This window comes from Rana temporaria, chromosome 3, assembly GCF_905171775.1.
Source record: "Rana temporaria chromosome 3, aRanTem1.1, whole genome shotgun sequence".
Taxonomy (NCBI): Eukaryota; Metazoa; Chordata; class Amphibia; order Anura; family Ranidae; genus Rana; species Rana temporaria.
In genome coordinates this window covers 69,169,387-69,189,574 of record NC_053491.1, presented here as the reverse complement: position 1 = coordinate 69,189,574, position 20,188 = coordinate 69,169,387, and the positions used below count along the sequence as shown (strand labels likewise).

The window sequence follows — 20,188 nt, the reverse complement described above, 5'->3', positions numbered from 1 at the left end:
ATGTCTTCTGCGGGACTGGGCGTTCCTAACTGATTGACAGGCTTTCGACCGTCGCATAATGCCCGTCACGAGTTGCCAAAAGAAGCCGAACGTTGGTGTGCAGGCGCCATATAGAGCCGCACGTTCGACTTCTATCGGCAACTCGTGACGCGCTGTATGCGACGCATGCTCAGAAGCAAGTTATGAGACGGGAGCGCTCGTTCTGGTAAAACTAGCGTTCGTAATGGAGTAAGCACATTCATCACGCTGTAACAGACTGAAAAGCGTGAATTGTCTTTTACTAACAGGAGATCAGCTAAAGCAGCCCCAAGGGTGGCGTCATCAGCATGGAACTTCCCCTTTATAGCGCCGTCGTACGTGTTGTAATCAGCTAAAGCAGCCCAAAGGGTGGCACCATCCGAATGGAACATCCCCTTTATAGTGCCGTCGTACGTGTTGTATGTCACTGCGCTTTGCTAGAGCATTTTTTTTTCACGATCGTGTGTAGGCAAGGCCGTTTTAATGATCGGGTCGAAAAAAACAGTTTTTTTAGACCATTAAAAACTTCATTTTTTAGAACCCGAAAAACAGTTGTGTGTACACGGTATCACCGTTGGCATTGCACAGTTGTACAGGCTACTTTTCTCCACTGAAACAGCTTACTGATATTTCATTGCACAGTGTGAGTTTTGACACAGTGTGCATTAGAAACTGAGGACAGACAATTTCCATGGCTGAAGGACCATCCATTAACTGCTTGCCGACCAGCCGCCGCAATTTTTATAGCGGCAGGTCGGCTCTTCTGGGCGAGAGCACGTAGCTATACGTCACCTCGCCCAGCAGCCAATAGGGGCTGCACCCGCCTCCTCATTACAGAACGAGGACCGGGAGCTGTCCTGTCAGGGAGAGAAATGCTGATCTTCTGTTCATACAATGTATGAACAGAAGATCAGTCATTTCCCCATGTCAGTCCACGCCCCCCTACAGTTAGAACACACCCAGGGAACATACTTAACCCCTTCCTCGCCCCCTAGTGTTAACCCCTTCACTGCCAGTGGCATTTTTATAGTAATCCAATGCATTTTTATAGCACTGATCGCTATAAAAATGCCAATGGTCCCAAAAATGTGTCAAAATTGTCCGAAATGTCCTCCATAATGTTGCAGTACCGAAAAAAATTGCTGATTGCCGTCATTACTAGTAAAAAAAAAATATTAATAAAAATGCCATAAAAACACCCCCTATATTGTAAACGCTATAACTTTTGCGCAAACCAATCAATAAACGCTTATTGTAATTTTTTTATATAAAAAATATGTAGAAGAATACGTATCGGCCTAAACTGAGGGAAAAAAATGTTTTTTTATATATTTTTGGGGGATATTTATTATAGCAAAAAGTTCAAAAATATAATTTTTTTTCAAAATTGTAGCTTTATTTTTGTTTATAGCGCAAAAACTAAAAACCGCAGAGGTGATAAAATACCACCAAAAGAAAACTCTATTTGTGGGGAAAAAAGGACGCCAATTTTGTTTGGGAGCCACATCGCACGACCGTGCAATTGTCAGTTAAAGCGACGCAGTGCCGAATCCCAAAAAGTGCTCTAGTATTTGACCAGCAATATGGTCCGGGGGTTAAGTGGTTAACACCAATTTTTTTTCTTCCCCAGCCTGACTATCCTGACTCAAAAATTGTATTCATTTGATGTCAGTTCTTTCAAGCATGAAGGTTTAGCATCCCATGTGGGCATTAACTGCCTAGGAATTCGCACCAGACTGATACCCTTCCAACACTGCATTTTGGTAACAGCATAACTCCTCCCAAGACCAAGCCCACTGCCTGCATCTGGTCTGTGGGCTCTTGGGAAGAATACTGGCAAGGTGTGATGTTTTCATGAAGCTGTGTAGTGCAGCCTGCCAGTCTCCTCCACCCAAACAACCATAATCTGCCTGCAATGCATAGAGATGATATCACTGGGTCTAAATAAGTTATGTCATAAAAAAACTCAAAGATTTATTTAAAATGTACCTTTACATTTTTAAGAGAGTGGAAAGAAAAAAAACAGGGAAGGCAAAATATAAGCAGATTAAACTGCTGGTACCTATATGTACAATACAAATGATTGTTTATGGGACCTCGCTCAGCAATACACCCTAAGATAATCTCGGGGATCACTACCAGAATTCCCTGTGACTCCAGATCTTTACCATTCACCATATGTAGTGGTATTTCAGATCATAGAGGGGAAAATATTATTCAGTCACATTGATATTTGGTTACATATCACACAGTTTGCGTTCTACTATGATGATAGATGACGGGTATGTACTATGACCATATTTTTTTTGTATCGCTGTATTGTTATATTGATGATTTGAGCAATTGACATTGTTTTATTGATGTGTCTGTTCATTCAAAAAATGTTAACCTTTTCAATAAAATAACATTGAGGCCCAGATTCTCGTAGAATCGCCTATCTTTAGGCGGACGTAGCGCATCTGAGATACACTACGCTGCCGTAACTTAGAGCGACATGTCCCGTATTCTCAAAGAACTTGCGCTTTAAGTTACGCTGGCGTAGTGTAACTGGGCCGGCGTAAGCCCGCCTAATTTAAATGTGGAAGTGGTGGGCATGTTTTATGGAAATTAATCTTGACCCCATGTAATTCACGCTTTTTTCGAACGGCGCATGCGGGCGCATGCTCAGTATCATGTCGAATTTTCAAATTAAATTGCGCCCGCTCAATGCCTAGTCGACGTGAACGTAACTTACGTCCAGCCCCGTTCACGGACGACTTACGCAAACAACGTAAAACGTGAAAAATGTTACGCTGTTCCGACGTCCATACCTAACATTGGTACGCCTCATCTATGCCTCATAGAGCAGGGGTAACTTTATGCCCAAAAATGCCTAACATAAACAATGTAAAAAAAAGCGCCGGCCGCACGTACGTTTTGAGAATCGGCGTATCTAGCTCGTTACCATATTCGGCGCGTAAATCGACGGAAGCGCCACCTAGCAGCCAGCGTAAATATGCAACTTAGATACGACGGCGTAAGAGACTTACGCCGGTCGGATCTAAGACAAATCTATGCTTAACTGATTCTAAGAATCAGGCGCATAGATACGACACCTCAAACTCAGAGTTACGACGGCGTATCTGGAGATACGCCGGCGTAACTACTACGAGAATCTGGGCCTGAAATATTAAATAATTTTCTGATTTTGTCACTAATTAACAGGCAGATATTATTTTCTATGCAAATTTTGAAATCCTATATGGTTACAGTACAGAGTAGATGTTTCTTCACCAGACAGCATTGTTTTCCAGCTAGCACATTAAAGACATTTGATTGGCATTAAATGATCGCATGCCATTTGGTGTTATAGTTTTCTTTCAACACATGTCCATATTTGTGTTGCAAGACCAGCAGGGAGAAGACACAGGTCTTAGCTTGATGTCATTTTTTTCAATAACTATATACTGCAAAGCTGTTTTTACTCAGGATATAGCATCATGATTAACAGAATGTTTACTATTACATGACCAGTCTATCTGAATAATGGAAATCTATCTCTGTGAAAGACAAAATTCTCTATCTGCAAAGTAGATAGTGTCCTGACACTCCTGCTCGCCCCCTCCCCCCTCAAGAGGCTTTCTCCACACCATTACTGTGTGTAGTTACAGACAGAAGAACAGGAAGTGAGGATTTCTCAGAAGAAATAAGGACATTTAAAAGCAAAATGGAAGGATGAGGCAAGTGAAGGAGGACTGCACTAAGGTAAAGGAAGCTATTTAGGGAATTTTTTTTTTACTTTTACAAGCCCTTTAAGCCAAGCCAGAAGAACATGCGAGCGGAGCTGAATGGGCATGCGCCCCAAACTGAAGAAATATTCCCTCCGCTCCGACCAGCACATGATCATCAGAAAGGGGCACAGATAATGGAAAACAATACACCGCCCTAAGCTAGTAGGAGCGGTGGACTGGGGGTTTGTAATTCAGATATTTTTTTTTTATTCTGCACTGACTGTCTTTGAAATTGCTTTAGCCCCTGTTCAAATCCAATAAGGGGACAAAACCGGGGACAGACTTGGTCCGGGGACAGTGTCCTCAATCCGGGGATTGACCCCTGAAACCAGGGATGTCTGGTCACCCTACAGTAGGGATGAGCTCAGACATGTTTGGATACTAGTCTAAACCTGCCTGAGCAATTCTGCCAGGAAGCTGTCACTGTGGATGGCCAATCATATGTGGCCAAGCATGCTCCTCCCCACAGCCACACATATGCATATAGGGGTATGTATACGTGTGTCTTCGGGGCAGGGAATGCCTCTGTCGCTTATTATTGATGGTCCGCAGTGAGAGCTTTCTGGTGAGATAACTCAGGCTGGTTTGGACTAGTATCTGAACATGCCTGAGCTCAACCCTGATCAGGGCCAAAGATGGGTCTATCCAAAATAAAATAAATAAATAAAAAGTTTGTCTAAAGTTACACTTGTTAGTGATAAAATGAGCACCAGTAACATGTTATCTTTTCAGGAGAGTTGTATTTTCACAAAGGCAACAATAGGTGGTAGTTGCCTTCAAATATTTTATCCAAGGTTACTTATTTAGTCTAAGCACAAGACTATGGTTTAGCCAATGAAAATATGTAATTCCTTGATATAATCAAAGTGAATAGTCTGAAGCATAGATGAAAAGAACATCCATCATGTTCTGCTAGACTGAACACTGAACACCTGTGTCTGCTCTTCTGAGGCCAGTGTGTACTAGGAGCCATAATAGAAGTTAGCTGGCCATGATAAATCAATAGTCACTATTACAGAATCCTACCTTTTCTATTACAATATATGATACCTAGGGGGATATTCTTCAAGCTAACAGCATCAGTTACATTGCTGGGTATAAGGAAATAAAGAAAAATCTAATAAAAGATATAACCCACAATTCTTCTATCTTATAATAATTAGAGTGGAACAAGGATTTTACTTTAGATTTCAGTTTTGATTCTGGAGATATACTATAGAAGGGTGATATTTTTCAGAATAGAGGTTGTTCCGGGTAAGAGAAGCGGTGTGCTGAAATGAGATCTGCCACATATGGTCACATCTAAAAACAGCCCTATGTTTTTTTATTAATTTCCCTTTGGGATTAATAAAGTATTCTGAATTTGAATGCCTATGAGCCATCCGATTATGGAGCAGGATTTGACTTACTTGGCTGAAAGCTATCATTAAATGAGAAGTATGACCAAAAAAGTATGGATCTGTCCAGATGGCTGACTGACAGCTGGCTCAGTCTCTCAGCACGCTGCTGAGAGCCTAAGACAGCCACTCCCATCCCCCCTACACCCCGGTGCTCAGATGAGTACTGGAGGGGCAAATCAGAGTTCCAGGAACTGATATAACAAATAACTTTTTGATCATGTGTTAGAGCCAGTGGGGGACAGCTGCAGCATTGGATTGATGCTGCAGCCACATAGGTGAGTATGTAGGTTTGTTTTTTTTCTTTAATCTCACACTTCTCTTTTTAATTATGTCTCTTTTAACTTAGAATGCAATCTCAGGTAAACAGAAACCAGGAACAAAAGTGAGGGGAAATCTCATACAGCAATAACACCACATAATGTAACTTTTTCCTATTTCATCCAATACTAAAATGTGGTTGAAAATAGCCAAAAAAGCTAAAGAAAAATGAATTATACTTACAAGAAATGTCTTTTACTAGGCAGATCTTCCTAATCTGCCCCTTCGTTGCCCGCGGTACTCTTTGGTCTCGTCCTCCTCGCATTGTCTTCTGGGGAATTGGGCGCGCTGACTTCTGGGAACTGTGTGTCTCCCAGAAGTCAGTCTGGGAAATGTGTGTCTCCCAGTTCCCTTAGTGAGGATGGCGGCACCGGAACCTGCCAAGATCGCGGGATCGGCCCCGGGTGGCCGACATTGCGGGCAACCTGGACAGTGTGCTTAATAAAAGTCAGCAGCTACAGTACAGTGTTTGTAGCAGCTGACTTTAAAAAAAAAAAAATTCAAGCTGGACCTCCGCTTTAATTGCTGTTTACTTAAAAATAGGCTGGCTCTCAAAGGGCTGTCTTGACATTTGTGACTCTAAAGCCTCATACACACAATCGGATTTTCCAATGGGAATTGTGTGATGACAGGCTGTTGTTGGAAAATCTGACCGTTTGTATGCTCCATCGGACAAGTGTTTTCGGATTTTCCACCAGCAAATGTGGAATAGCATGCTTTAAAATTTTCCGCCAACAAAAGTGTGTTGTCGGATTATCCAATTGTGTGCACACAAGTCCATCAGACAAAACTCCACAGTGCAAACACGCATGCTCAGAAGCAATGCTAACCATAACACAACATTAGCAGAAGTTGCCCAAAGAGTGGCGTTAAAGAGCTGAAAAAACACGTAGTTTTGTGTTTGTTAGCCAACAATTGTGTATGCAAGACAAATTCCTGCCCAACGCCCTTCGGACAAAAGTCCAATGCTTTGCGGAAAATATAATCATGTGTACCAGGCTTTATAAGCAAGTAGATATGTCTAATATAGCCCTAAAGTAACAGCATAAAAATATGCATCAGTCTTTTTACAGCAGTTGTTAAAATTCTTGGGTGTAAACACAGATTGGTACCCTGTAGATTTGTAGCAGTTTATGATTTACGAATGTATTCAGTTTTTAGTACTCACTGGTTTAAAACGGGTGTGTATGAAGTCTTATCCTCATCAATGATAGTGACCATAAGAGTAATGAGGTTTCCCCAGAAATCCAAGTTTTTAATTGTTGGACCTTGTTCTTCTCTTGGAATGTCTTGCTTCTTACCCTACAAAATATGATAAATTAACATATTAATATAAAATCACATAATACTTTTAGAAAGTGATTGCATGGAGTTAAAACAGAGTATTGTACTCCCTGTACTAAAATGCCTGGATAGCATGAAAATTCTCTCAACTTGGTTTCTGCTGAATTGCAGCCTGTACTCACAAATGTATTGATCCTATATATTAATGATCCTCTATGGGAATACAAAAACATTTTGCTTTGGTGGAAAGTTTGAATTCATTCTCCCATGATCAACAGAGAATGCAGCTTTCAATTACTATGCCGAAGAAATAGATTACCACTTTTACAATCTAGCAATTAAATGTCTTGCTTGTTGATTAAATGGACAATAATTTGATAATTTCATGTGAAATGTCAAAGCGATCTTGCCTTTTTACTAATTTTGAAATACAGTGTTGGCAGAAACCACAGGTTGGATTGCAGTTTATGTTCCATTGTAAAACAATATTAAACTATCCAATTGCCTATTTTGTTATGCGCATTTTAGATGTCAACACAAAATAAAGTAGAAACACTTCACTACTTATCCCCCTCCTTCCAACTCACAAAATATAATGGAGAATCAGAAAACAAGGAGCCATTTTACACAGATTGCAAAAGTACATATTCTAACCTGGAATTTTAAGGATTACCATCATTTAAAGGCTTGCTTTATCTTTCTGAACATGTTTTATGTTGCACCCATATTTAGGATGTATTATTTATTACAGGTACTTATATAACACTGTCAATTTACACAGCACTTTACATGTATTGTACATCCAAACAAACAATCCAAGAGCGTGGTATGGACACGCTAGCTCCAGCTGTCCATACCACGCTCTTGGATTGTTTGTTTGGCTTTTATTTGAATTTTTTATATCTTTTGAATTGTGGAGCTTTTTAAGATTTAAAAAAAATCAGTTTTTTGGATTTACGCTATGTGGAGGATCTCCCTTTCTTTTACATATGTCTGACATGTGGAAAAGTTTTTTTTGGTTTGGATATCTGATCCCGCCAAATCGGGTCCCTGCTTTGGAGTCACCAATCCTAGAGGAGGTGCCGTGGATGAGAGAGGAGATGACCTGCAGATCCGGTTCCCCCGAGTCCCCGATTTGGATATAAGTGCAAGTGATCCACCACTGTAGGGTGAGTTGGATCCACATTGGAGGGTAAGAGTATTTATTTCTCCCCCCCAGCCCAAAGGTGAAGGCACTCTCTGGTGACGTTTCTGAATAGCATACCGCTCCTGCTCATATAGAGACCAATTGAAGCTTTTTATCATCTCTTCACACCGATTTGTGATATTCCAATTTTGGACTCTTACTGGTGATCGCATGGTGACGGCTGTCACAACATTTTCTTTGGACTTTGTTTATATTCTATATAGTGATTATTTGATTCACTTCTTCATTGCAGTGGTTCTTTATGTCACTCCCAGTTATTTACACTAACCTTTTTATGCTGTTCATCATTACGATCCGCAGTGCTTTTTGAATTTATGTTGTATACACACACACAATATTCTTTGTATGGGTTTAGTCTTTATACACAATTTCATCGGTTCTTATATTTTATATATTTAGCATTTTTTACGTTATAGAGTTGGGTTATCTCATCTCTTCCTACACTCAGCGCTACACTTGATCACTCTTGCTCTGTGTATTGTTCCTAGGTAGGAGAGGAGCACAGATTGCTCCCATACACATGTACTGTAGAACGGCTCCACCAAAAATCTGCTTTCCCCAGTGACTGAGCCGCGCCGTCTCCGCGCTTCTCCCCTCCTCCTCGCGCTTGTCTGTCCTGTTATGCTGACACCTGGCTCTACACACACAAGGCTGTGTCATCTTCACATCAGAGAGCTGTGTATACATAGCAGCCACAGTTGCACACTAGGAGGCAGTGCGCCCTAGGCAGCTGCCTAATCCGCCTAGTGGTAGCGCCGGCCCTGAACATAGGAAACAACTGTTTCCTATGTGTCCTTGCGGTGACAGACATTTTATAATGCAGTAAAACGTCTGTCACCGTACATAGTGTAAATTATCCCATAGCTCTGCAATCAGCAAAGCTCACATTCCCTGCCAATGGGAAAACTCTAGGTCTGACTCAAAAGGGAGAGTGTTTTACCTCTGTAGAGAGACCACTGCTTCCATAAGGAAAGCAAGTGTTTTTTCTGTGAAGCATGGTGCCAAAGTTGTGGCTGCTTAAAAAGAAAATGAAGAAATAAAAGCAACAAGGGCAAAGGATCAGTTAACTATAAAGAATTTAGTGGCGGAAACAGTAAACCTTACTTACATAGTCGGTCTTGGTGCCTAGACCGACTATGAAGCAATGTGGACGAGCAGTGTTTACAAGCGTAAACACCGCACCTCTCAGACAGATCTTAAACATCACAGGAGGGAGGACATGTTTCCAGGGCAACACCCTCTTTCTCAAGCATGAGCCCATCGAGGAATAGACAAGACTAGATCTCTAAAGGTATTCTGTAGTATCTGGCACCAAACTGTCAGTAGCAGATCAGTTAAGTCCTGTAAGTTGGGTCCTCCATGGATTGGACTTGTTTTTCAAGCACATCCCACAGATGCCTGATTGGATTTAGATCTAGAGAATTTGGAGGCAACATCTCAAACTCTTTGTTGTGTTCCTCAAAACATTCTTGAACAATTATTTAGGTGTGGCAGGGCACGTTATCCTGCTTTAATAGGCCACTGCCATCAGAGAATACTGTTTCTATTAAGGGGTGTACTTGGTCAGCAACAATGTTTAGGTAGGTGGTACATGTCAAAATAACATCCACATAAATGGGAGGACCCAAGGTTTCCCAGCAGAACATTTCCCAAAGAATCACACTGCCTTCGCCTGCTTGCCATCTTCTCACACTGCATCCTGGTGCCATCTTTACCCAAGGTAAGTGACGCATAGGCACCCAGCCATTCACACAATGTAAAAAAAAAACATGTTTTATTAGACCAGGCCAACTTCTTCCATTGCTCCGTTGTCCAGTTCTGATGCTCCCATGGCCATTGTAGGTGCTTTAGATGTGGATATGGGTCAGCATGGTGACAGCTGTGCAACCCCACACCACAAACTGGGATGTCCAATTTTTCTACTTTCAACACATCAACTTCAGGAACAACATGTTTAATTGCTGCCTAATATATCCTACCATTTTTCAAATGCCATCGTAACAAGATAATCAATGTTATTCACTTAACCTGCTGGCCAGAACAATTGCACTTACAATTACTAGAAACTGCAAAGCATTACTTAAATACATGCTGTTATGTAATACCACAACACTTTCCAAATGCCTTTGTAAACCCATAAAGACCACTTTAACCTACAGGTAAGCTATCTAGGCTTACCTGTAGGTGAAACAATATCTCCTAAACCTACCCGGTTTAGGAGATATTTGCAGAAAAGACTGCACCGATATCTACAGTGCCAGCGCCCTGTAGACAACGGCGCAGGCGCACTAAGAATGCCGTTTGTGTGGGCGATCATGCTGTCACTTACGGCTCCCGTGCGCATGTGCGGGAGTGATGTCATGGCGGCTCCGGCCAATCACAGCGCTGGAGCCGCGATACCCGGAAGTAGCTTGGGTATCAATGGCAGAGGGGCAGAACGAGAATCGCTTTAGGGTCTCCGATCTCAGGTAAGTAATTCATGATGAGCTAGTATGCTATGCATACTAGCTCATTATGCCTTTCTCTTGCAGGTTTTTTTTTTTTAAGATATGCTTTAGAGGGTTTACTTCCTCTTTAAACTGATTTAACAAGCTCTATTGTTGGGATGATTGCACATTTTTATATACATTATTTATAAAATGCTCTCCTTACAATGTGGATGCAAAACAATTTCCGCCAATATTATAGGAATTCATGAATGTATCCTTTAAGCAAAATTGATAGGAGATGCTTGTGAACAAAAACAGCCCAGGCAAAAAAACAGACTGAGCCTATGAAACAATGTGACTGACAGCTTTCCTCTGCTTCCGCAAACCAAGAACCGACAGGGAGACAAGATTATTCCAGCACCAGGGTGATCTTTGAGATCAGCATTGTGAGACTGATAGAGCTTTCATTACTATGCATGTTAAATAGCAGACAAGATTTATTTTTAGTACCCTTACTGCAAGGTTGTTTCCACTATTTCTATCAAGATGGATTTTATTGTATCGTGCCTGCCATTCACTTCACTGCAGAGATTTTGGGAGGTCAGGCTAGAGCACTTTGCTTGCTATCTCTCTGATGATAATCAATCTTCTTTCACTCCTGTCTTATTAACAAAATAGCAGGATGTTTTAGACAGGTGCAAACAGCCAAGTGTTGCTGCTAATTTCCTATTCTATTATGGAAACTGTTAAATTAACATTAGAAATAATAGCCAGATAGATAGCTTTACTGACATACTGATAGATAAACAAACTGGCTCCCGTCCAACCTACATTGGACTGAAACACAATCATGCAATCTGTTGCAGTCTGAGTAAAAGCTTGACTCTACCAATCTCTTTTTACTCTCCTCCACAAGGAAGATATATGGGTAGATAAAATCATAGCTCAGGTTTCCAAGATAGGAATTTCAAAGTGACCTCAAATTTAACCTAGATGAGTATGCCTACAAAAAAAAAAAAAAAATCAGTAGATTGGATTTCTCAAGATGTTTATGAAAATTAAAAATTATTTTTTCTTTCATACATTTTTATTGAGTGAACATAAAAATAGCATACGACAATCCATAACATACAACATAACATATGTATAACAAAACATACATAAACATTCTTAAAGGGGTTGTAAACCTTCGTGTTTTTTCACCTTAATGCATCCGATGTAATAAGGTGAAAAAACACCTTGCAGTTTTTGGCCCCCCTGTTTTACTTACCTGAGCCCCGAATTTCCATGGGCGCGATCCGGCGTCGCTCTCTCCATGGCTTCTCGACTCTTCATTGGATAGATTTATAGCAACGCAGCCATTGGCTCACCCAAATCAAATCCAATGACGCTGCAGCCGGGGGGCGGGGCCGAGTCCTGCACTCTGTGTCTATGGACACTGAGTGTATGACACAGAAGCGCGCCCGCAAGGTAACCGCCTGGGTGCAGAGAGCAGCTGTGAGAGCCACCGTGGGACCCCAGAATAGGACGATCGGGGCCACTCTGTGCAAAACGCAGTGGAGGTAAGTATGACATGTTATTTAAAAATAATAAAACACAAACCTGTAATATCACTTTAAGAGGGGGTTACTTTAAGGGAAATGGAAAGGAATTACAAATTTTGACTTTTCCTCTAAAAGTCATGCATGGCCCTACCTTCTCTCGTGAGCTTTCCTCTTGGTCCTTAAAGTGTTACTAAACTCAAATATTTTTTATTAAAATAACAAATATGTTATACTTACCAGCTCTGTGCAGTGGTATTGCTCAAAGCGGTCCCAATCCTCCTCTTCTAGGGTCCCTGGCAGTGATTTTGGCTCCTCTTTCTTCTGCGGGATTATCATTGCCAGCCACTGGCTATGAGGAGAGGTAGTCCCCGCGCTCCCGAGCTGTGTGTCTATGGAGTCAAGCTCCATAGACTTAAACAGTGCGACTTAGGCCTGCCCCCCACTTCCTCTGATGGACAGCAGTAGGAGCCAATGGCCCCTGCTGCTGCTTGAATGCAGTGTAAAGAGGAAGTAAGGGGAGAAAAGTTGCAGCCATGCACAGTGCTGATCTCTTCTCCCCTCTCTTCCCCTTCACACAGGGAAGGGGTGGCAAGAAATACAGAAATGGAAGGTGCGCACACATAGTGCATTACCAAAGATCATTTAATAATACATATTTTTTTGTATAAAAGTGGGTACTCACAAAATGCAACTGACAAAAGGGCATAAACACAGTGGGCCAGATCCATAGAAGAAATACGCCGGATTATCTACTGATACTCCGGCGTATTTTCAAATTTGCCGCGTCGTATCTTAATTTGTGATTCACAAACAAGATACGACGACATTTGGCTAAGATCCGACAGGCTTACGGCTTTGTATGCCTTCGGATCTTAGGCTGCAATACCTTGGCCTCCACTGGGTGGAGTTCGCGTTGTTTTCCAGCGTCGGGTATGCAAATTAGCTTTTACGGCGATCCACGAAGCTACTCACGTGCGTTACGTCGTCACAAGTCGTTTTTTCCCGTCGCAAAGTTAAGCCTGCTTTTTCATGGCTTAACTTTACACCAGCCATGTTAAAGTATGGCCGTCGTTCCCGCGTCGAATAACAATAACAAGGCATTGGATGTTGGAGGGCGGGAAGACCAAACTTGACAGGAAAAGTTGCATAAAAAACACAACCTCTATCTCTGGACCTACTTATCACTTTAATGTGCAGTGTTCACTAAAGGCAACATCTGGTTATACAAATGTTCATTATATAATCACTTTACATTTCCCAGTTTTATGACAGTATTACTCTAAGGCCCTGTTTGTGGCGGTTTTACTTTAAGCTGTGATGCTACACAACAATTATGATGTTATATTCATTCATTCCCATAGCGCCAGTAAAGACAATTTATTACCTTCACTTGACATTTCTAAAGAAAGGACTCATGTTACTTATAGTAATCAAATTCATGTGTTTATTTTAAATAGTGCTCTGGAAAATGACAGTGGTAATTTGATTGCTAAAGGAAACACAAGCATTTCTTCTTTCAATTATTCTTTAACCACCTGACCTCTGAAAGGTTTTTACCCCCTTCATGACCAGGGCATTTTTTGCTATTCATCACTGTGCTAATTTACCTATTGCACGTTTATGCAACACTGTATGCAAATTAAATTTATATCATTTTTTTTACACAAATAGGGCCATATTCTCAAATAATTTACGCCAGCGTATCAGCGGATACGCCGACGTAAGTCGGATCCTATGTTTAAGTGTATTCTCAAACTGAGATACACTTAAACATGCCTAAGATACGACGGCCTGCGCCGTTGTATCTTAGGCTGCAATATTTACGCTGACCGCTAGGTGGCGGTCAGCGTAGAATATGCAAATGACTAGTCACGCCGATTCTCTAACGTACGCTTGCCCGCCGTAGTGTTTTAACGTCGTTTCCGTAAGCGATAAGCGGCGTAAAGATAAACATGCCCCCTAGGTGGCGTACTCAATGTTAAGTATGGCCGTCGATCCCGCGTCGAAATTTGAAAATTTAACGTCGTTTGCGTAAGTCGTCCGTGAATGGCGCTGGACGCCATTTACGTTACAGTCAAAACAAATGACGTCCGTGAGACGTCATTTAGCGCAATGCACGTCGGGTAATTTACCCGACGGAGCATGCGCATTACGATCGGCGCGGGAGCGCGCCTAATTTAAATGATCCACGCCCCCTGCCTGGATCATTTGAATTAGGAGGGCTTGCGCGGGTGGACTTTACGCGACGCCGCCGCAAGTTTACAGGTAAGTGGTTTGGGAATCAGGCACTTGCCACTTAAACTTGCGGCGGCGTAACGTAATGTATACGTTCTGCCGCCTCAGATCTTTAAGAATATGCCCCATAGAGCTTTCTTTTGGTTGTATTTGATCACCTCAAGGTATTTCACTTTTTTACAATATAAATGGAAATAAGACCAAAAATTTGGAAAAGAAAAAAACATGTTTTCACATCAGACACCACCAGTATTTAACCACTTCCATACCAGGCCTATTCTGGCACTTCTCTGCTTCATGTAAAAATCATATTTTTTTGCTAGAATATTACTCAGAACCCCGAAAAATTATATATATTGTGAGGGTGGGACTCCGTGCTATGGGAAAGATGGCTGGTTTAGGCCAGATTTGGGAGAGAAAGTCACGCTGATTGCACAGCTGTGTGTTGGGCTATTTAGTTGTACTCTGACTATGGCTCAGGGCCCCACCCACAGACAGGAAGTCTGTTCCCGGGAATCAGGTGGATTCCCAAATCCCTCTGAGTGGAGTCAGAGGCTGGGTGTATGTCTGCAGGAGGCAGATGTCCCTAATGATTGAGCAGCAAGACGCTGATGGGAGTAAGCTAGGTGTGTGCTTAACTCTGGGAAACTGTTTGTTCTGAGGAACAGAACTGGGGCCTAGGCTAAAGGCCTGATACAGCTGGATAGCAAGTATGACAGCCAGGAGACGAAACTGTTGATTTGGTAAGATACAGGAATGGTGGAACCCCCCTGCGAGGGCTGCTATTGTAAAGTGGCAGGAATAATGAGAGAACACCCAATCCAAGGAGTGGGCAAAGGTCGGACTTTGAGGCACGCGGAAGTATTAAAAATATATAGTTTATTACAAATATGAAAAAGTATATTACACAATAACTGTGGTATGAAGGAGTGTGGATAAATACAGTCACAATAAAACCAACTGAATCAGATGTATATGGATAATGAAAAAATCCTATTGAAGTCGCCTACGCGTTTCACCATGGGGCTTCTTCAGGACGAGCCAAACAGGATTTTTGCTAGTATGCAGATATTGTTTCACAATCTGATGCACTGCGGTGGGTATAACCATCCAGGAGAACTCCAGACGTACACGGAGTATATATAGATAAAGTGAGATTGTTTACGAATCTCTTTTAATGATATCAGAAATGGTCATCAATAGTCCAGGCCAAGTGTGTCTATGATGATGATTTCATGACGTCAAAGATTAAACACTTAAATCCAGGTACAGAAAAATGCATACGAGGGGTGTGAATCAGGATAGTGAAAAATCCCCTGGAAAGTCCACAGGAGAACTTCAAACTGGGGCGGAGAGTGGCTCAAAAATAAGAGCACAAGCTATCCAGGATCAAATGGAAGACAAGTCCTGAATGACAGAGATCGTCAAATAGAGCGCTTTAAGATAACGCGGCGTCCGTGTGTGCCCACAGGCTGTGACCCTCGGGCACACACGGACGCCACGTTATCTTAAGTGGAGTCAGAGGCTGGGTGTATGTCTGCAGGAGGCAGATGTCCCTAATGATTGAGCAGCAAGACGCTGATAGGAGTAAGCTAGGTGTGTGCTTAACTCTGGGAGTTAAGCACACACCCACAGGCTGTGACCCTGGGGCACACACGGACGCCACGTTATCTTAAAGCGCTCTATTTGACAATCTCTGTCATTCAGGACTTGTCATCCATTTGATCCTGGATAGCTTGTGCTCTTATATGACGTTGTGAAATCATCATCATAGACACACTTGGCCTGGACTATTGATGACCATTTCTGATATCATTAAAAGAGATTCGTAAACAATCTCACTTTATCTATATATACTCCGTGTACGTCTGGAGTTCTCCTGGATGTTATACCCACCGCAGTGCATCAGATTGTGAAACAATATCTCCATACTAGCAAAAATCCTGTTTGTCTCGTCCTGAAGAAGCCCCACGGTGAAACGCGTAGGTGACTTCAATAGGATTTTTTCATTATCCATATACATCTGATTCAGTTGGTTTTATTGTGACTGTATTTATTCACACTCCTTTATACCACTGTTATTGTGTAATATACTTTTTCATATTTGTAATAAACTATATATTTTTAATACTTCTGCGTGCCTCGAAGTCCGACCTTTGCCCACTCATTGGATTGGGTGTTCTCTCATTATTCTTATCATTACGGATGTGGCAAATGTGCTTTCCTTGTGTATCTTGTCCTCTTTTTCCCCTCCCCCTCCCCTTTTCTCCCTCGCCCTTTTCTTTCCTCTGTTTCTCTTTCCCCTTTCCTTCCTCTTACTCTCTCCACTCCTTTTTTCCTTTTCTCCCCCCTTCCTTTCCCTCTTTCCCTTCCTCTCTCCAGTTTTGTGTTTTCCCATTTCCAATGGATTAAAGTGGCAGTCATTGCAACTTTTTATCTTGCATGGTATTTGTGCAATCATTTTTCTAACGCCTTTTTTTTTTTATTAAAAAATAACAAAACAGTAAAGTTAGCCCAATTGTTTTGTATAATGTGAAAGATGATGTTAAGCCAAGTAAATAGATACCTAACATGTCACACTTTAAAATTGCGCACATTCATGGAATGGCGCCAACGTTCGGTACTTCAAAATCTCCATAGGCAACGCTTTTTTTTTTTGAGTTACAGAGGAGGTCTAGTGCTAGAATTGTTGCACACGCTGTAATGCATGCGGCAATACCACACATGTTTGGTTTGAATGGCGTTTACATATGTGGGCGGGACTTACGTGTGTGTTCGCTTCTGAGCATAAGCTACCGGGGACAGGGGTATTTAAAAAAATGTTTTTATTATTATTATTTTTTTACACTTTTCTTTTATCACTTTTATTCCTATTACAAGGAATGTAAACATCTGTTTTAATATAAATGGTCCGTGACAGGTCCTCTTTATAGAGAGATACGGGGTCAATAAGACCCCACATCTCTTCTCCAGGCTGAAAAGCATGGGATCGGGAAAAAAATCACTGAGCTCATGCTGACAGCTGCGATCGCGGCTTTGTTTACTTCCGTGTACCCAGGCGTGACGTCATAACATGGCGCCCGGGCCTCCGACGGTCATAGAAATGACTGGTGACCACCCGGTCACTGGAAATCTCTATGGTTCTCATCTGGCGACGGGTCCCCAATGGCACGGGAGAGCCCAGAGAAGCACCGGATGGCGGCGGGAGGGGGGGCGTCCCCTCCCATCACCTATAAGTATGATCAAGTGGTGGAACTGCTGCTATGATCATTCTTATGGTGCACAGCATCACTGGGTGCAAAGAATGATATCTCAATGATGCCTGTAGCCCAAGGGCTTTCACACTGGAGCATTGCACTGGCAGGACACATCTTGGAGGCGCTGTAGGAGCGGTGAATATACCGCTCCTAAAGCGTCCTTGCCCAATTAAATCAATGGGCAGCACCTGCGAACCGCCCGCAAAGCAACGCTGCAGCAGCGTTTTGCGGGTCTTTTTAACCCTTTTTCGGCTGCTAGCGGGGGTTAAAGTCGCCCCACTGGCAGCCGAAAATTGCAACAAAAACTATGGTAAATTTCCGCTAAATATAGTGCCACTTTACTGTCAATGCCCGCGACGCCTCAGTGTGAAATTCCCCTTACACAATCAAACATTGCTAATCCATAGAATAACACTAAAGCAGCTGGAGGAAGCAATCAAAAGATACAGAGAATACAGGTGTAAAAATAATACATGAATATGACCCTTTTATTTAGATTTTTTGGAAATATTGAAAAGATTGCCACCCATGATAGGCCTTACTTGAAATAGTGATAAACTCAGGCGATGGATACAGCCATTATTTAATATTTTCATTGGCAGTGAAATTCTCTGCATAGAAACAAATGACATATGGCAAAGAGCTGATACATTTGCCATGAGCAAAATTAAATCTGTTGTTTCAATGCTCAATTAAGACACATTCCAACTAGATTTATCTCTGTTTAGACTAGGAATGAAAAATATGGTATTTTTTTTAAAATAATTTCTAAAAACAATTATTTTTGGATGAGATGATCAATGGAATATAATGTACATGTGGCTAAAGTTGTCGGTGGATGGAGAAACTATAATACATTATAAAGAATTTTGATTCAATGTCCTGTAATGCTTTAATCCTAAGGGTCCTTTCACACGTGCGGACCGTTCGTCCGTTTTTTCATACGGCCGTTTAGGGACTGCAATGCTTTCCAATGGGATAGCGTACGTTAGCGGATGAGCATCCGCTAACGTCTGTTAACATCCGTCTCCGTTAAGCTCCGTTTTTTTGAAGGGAAGAACACCCTATTTTTCTTCCGTCAAAAAAACAGAACGGACGAAAAACAGATGTTAGCGGACGATCCGTTTAACATCCGATCCGCTAACATCCGTTTTTCATCAAAATATGTAATAAAAATAAAGTTCTAACAAAAAAAAAAAAAACGGATGAAAAAACGGATGAAAAACGGATGAAAACGGATAAAAAAAGGATGACAACTGATGAAAAACGGATGAAAAACGGATGAAAAAACGGATCAACTGATGATAAAAAACTGATCTAAAAAACGGTCCGCACGTGTGAAAGGACCCTAATGCATATGGAGAAAACCCCAACAAAGTCATACAAGAGACCAGTGCAGTATTTGCAGGTGACCTGGCAGGAAGAAGAATGTTGTCCTGTCTGTATTCTCCTCGGCTACAGAGAGGTAATTTGAAGTGATATTTAACTGCTTGTAGAGGGTTGTCATTTGCCACCCTTTCTAGGACAAATATCAGCTTATTTTAATATCCAATTCCTGCTAACAGAATTTGCAACAAGTCCTAGTTTTGCCAGTTGGGCCAGTACAATATCGACCGGATTGTAACTCTGCAAAAGTATAACAGGGAGTACACTAGTTTATACTGGATACTAGTTGCATATTTGGGTGAATGGTTCTCAGGATATAAAATAAGAATCTTCCCTATAATACCTTGATATAGTAATAATCCTATCCTATATTCACTTCAAGTAACAGGAACATTTTGGGAATGTTGTCTTGTGATGCCTGTTGTTTTATAAGAATAAAGTATAGGATTATCAATAAACCCAGGTGTTCTGGTGAAGACTCAAATTTTCCTATATTTGCTTGGTGGCGCCATCCACCAATTCACTACAGTGGCCTGCACCCAAAAATACATAAGGTGGAATTGTCCTTTCTTTCCATATCTATTTTTTTAGGGGGCACCATACCTTAAACACTTTAAGACTGGGCCTATTTCTCAGACGTGTTTACAAGTTAAAATCTTTTTTTTTTTGCTAGAAAATTACTTCGAACCCACAAGCATTATATATATATATATATATATATATATATATATATATATATATATATATATATATATATATATAACACTCTAGAGAATTAAATGGCGGCCGTTGCAATACTTTTTCTCACACCGTATTTGTGCTGCGGTCTTACAAGCACACTTTTTTTTTTAAATACACTTTTTTTAATAAAAAAATAAGACAACAGTAAAGTTAGCCCAATTGTTTTTTATATTGTGAAAGATGATGTTACGCTGGGTAAATTGATACCCAACATGTCATGCTTCAAAGTTGCACCCGCTTGTGGAATGGCGACAAACTTTTACCCTCAAAAATCTCCTTATGCCACGTTAAAAAAATTCTACAGGTTGCATGTTTAGAGTTACAGAGGTCTAGGGCTAGAATTATTGCTCTCACTCTACCAATTGCGGTGATACCTCACATGTGTGGTTTGAACATCGTTTTCATATGCGGCCGCTACACACGTATGTGTTAGCTTCTGCACGTGAGCTCGGCGGGACGAGGCACGTTTACATTTTTTTTACCTTTTATTTTTTATTTTTACACTGTTCTTTAAAAAAAAAAGCATGACAGGACCTCTTGAATATGAGATCTGAGCTCAAAAAAGACCTCAGATCTCATATTTACACTAAAATGCAAAC

General features: G+C 41.4%; 1 protein-coding gene across 1 annotated transcript in view; it reads right to left on the bottom strand.

Annotated features, from left to right (window-relative positions):
- The window catches only part of UNC13C (unc-13 homolog C), an 829,386-nt gene that overhangs the window by 338,655 nt on the left and 470,543 nt on the right, over positions 1 to 20,188 (bottom strand). Inside the window, exon 17 of the mRNA XM_040342717.1 lies at positions 6,675 to 6,808. Coding sequence (XP_040198651.1) covers positions 6,675 to 6,808 — 134 coding nt within the window. The remainder of the gene's footprint in view (positions 1 to 6,674; positions 6,809 to 20,188) is intronic.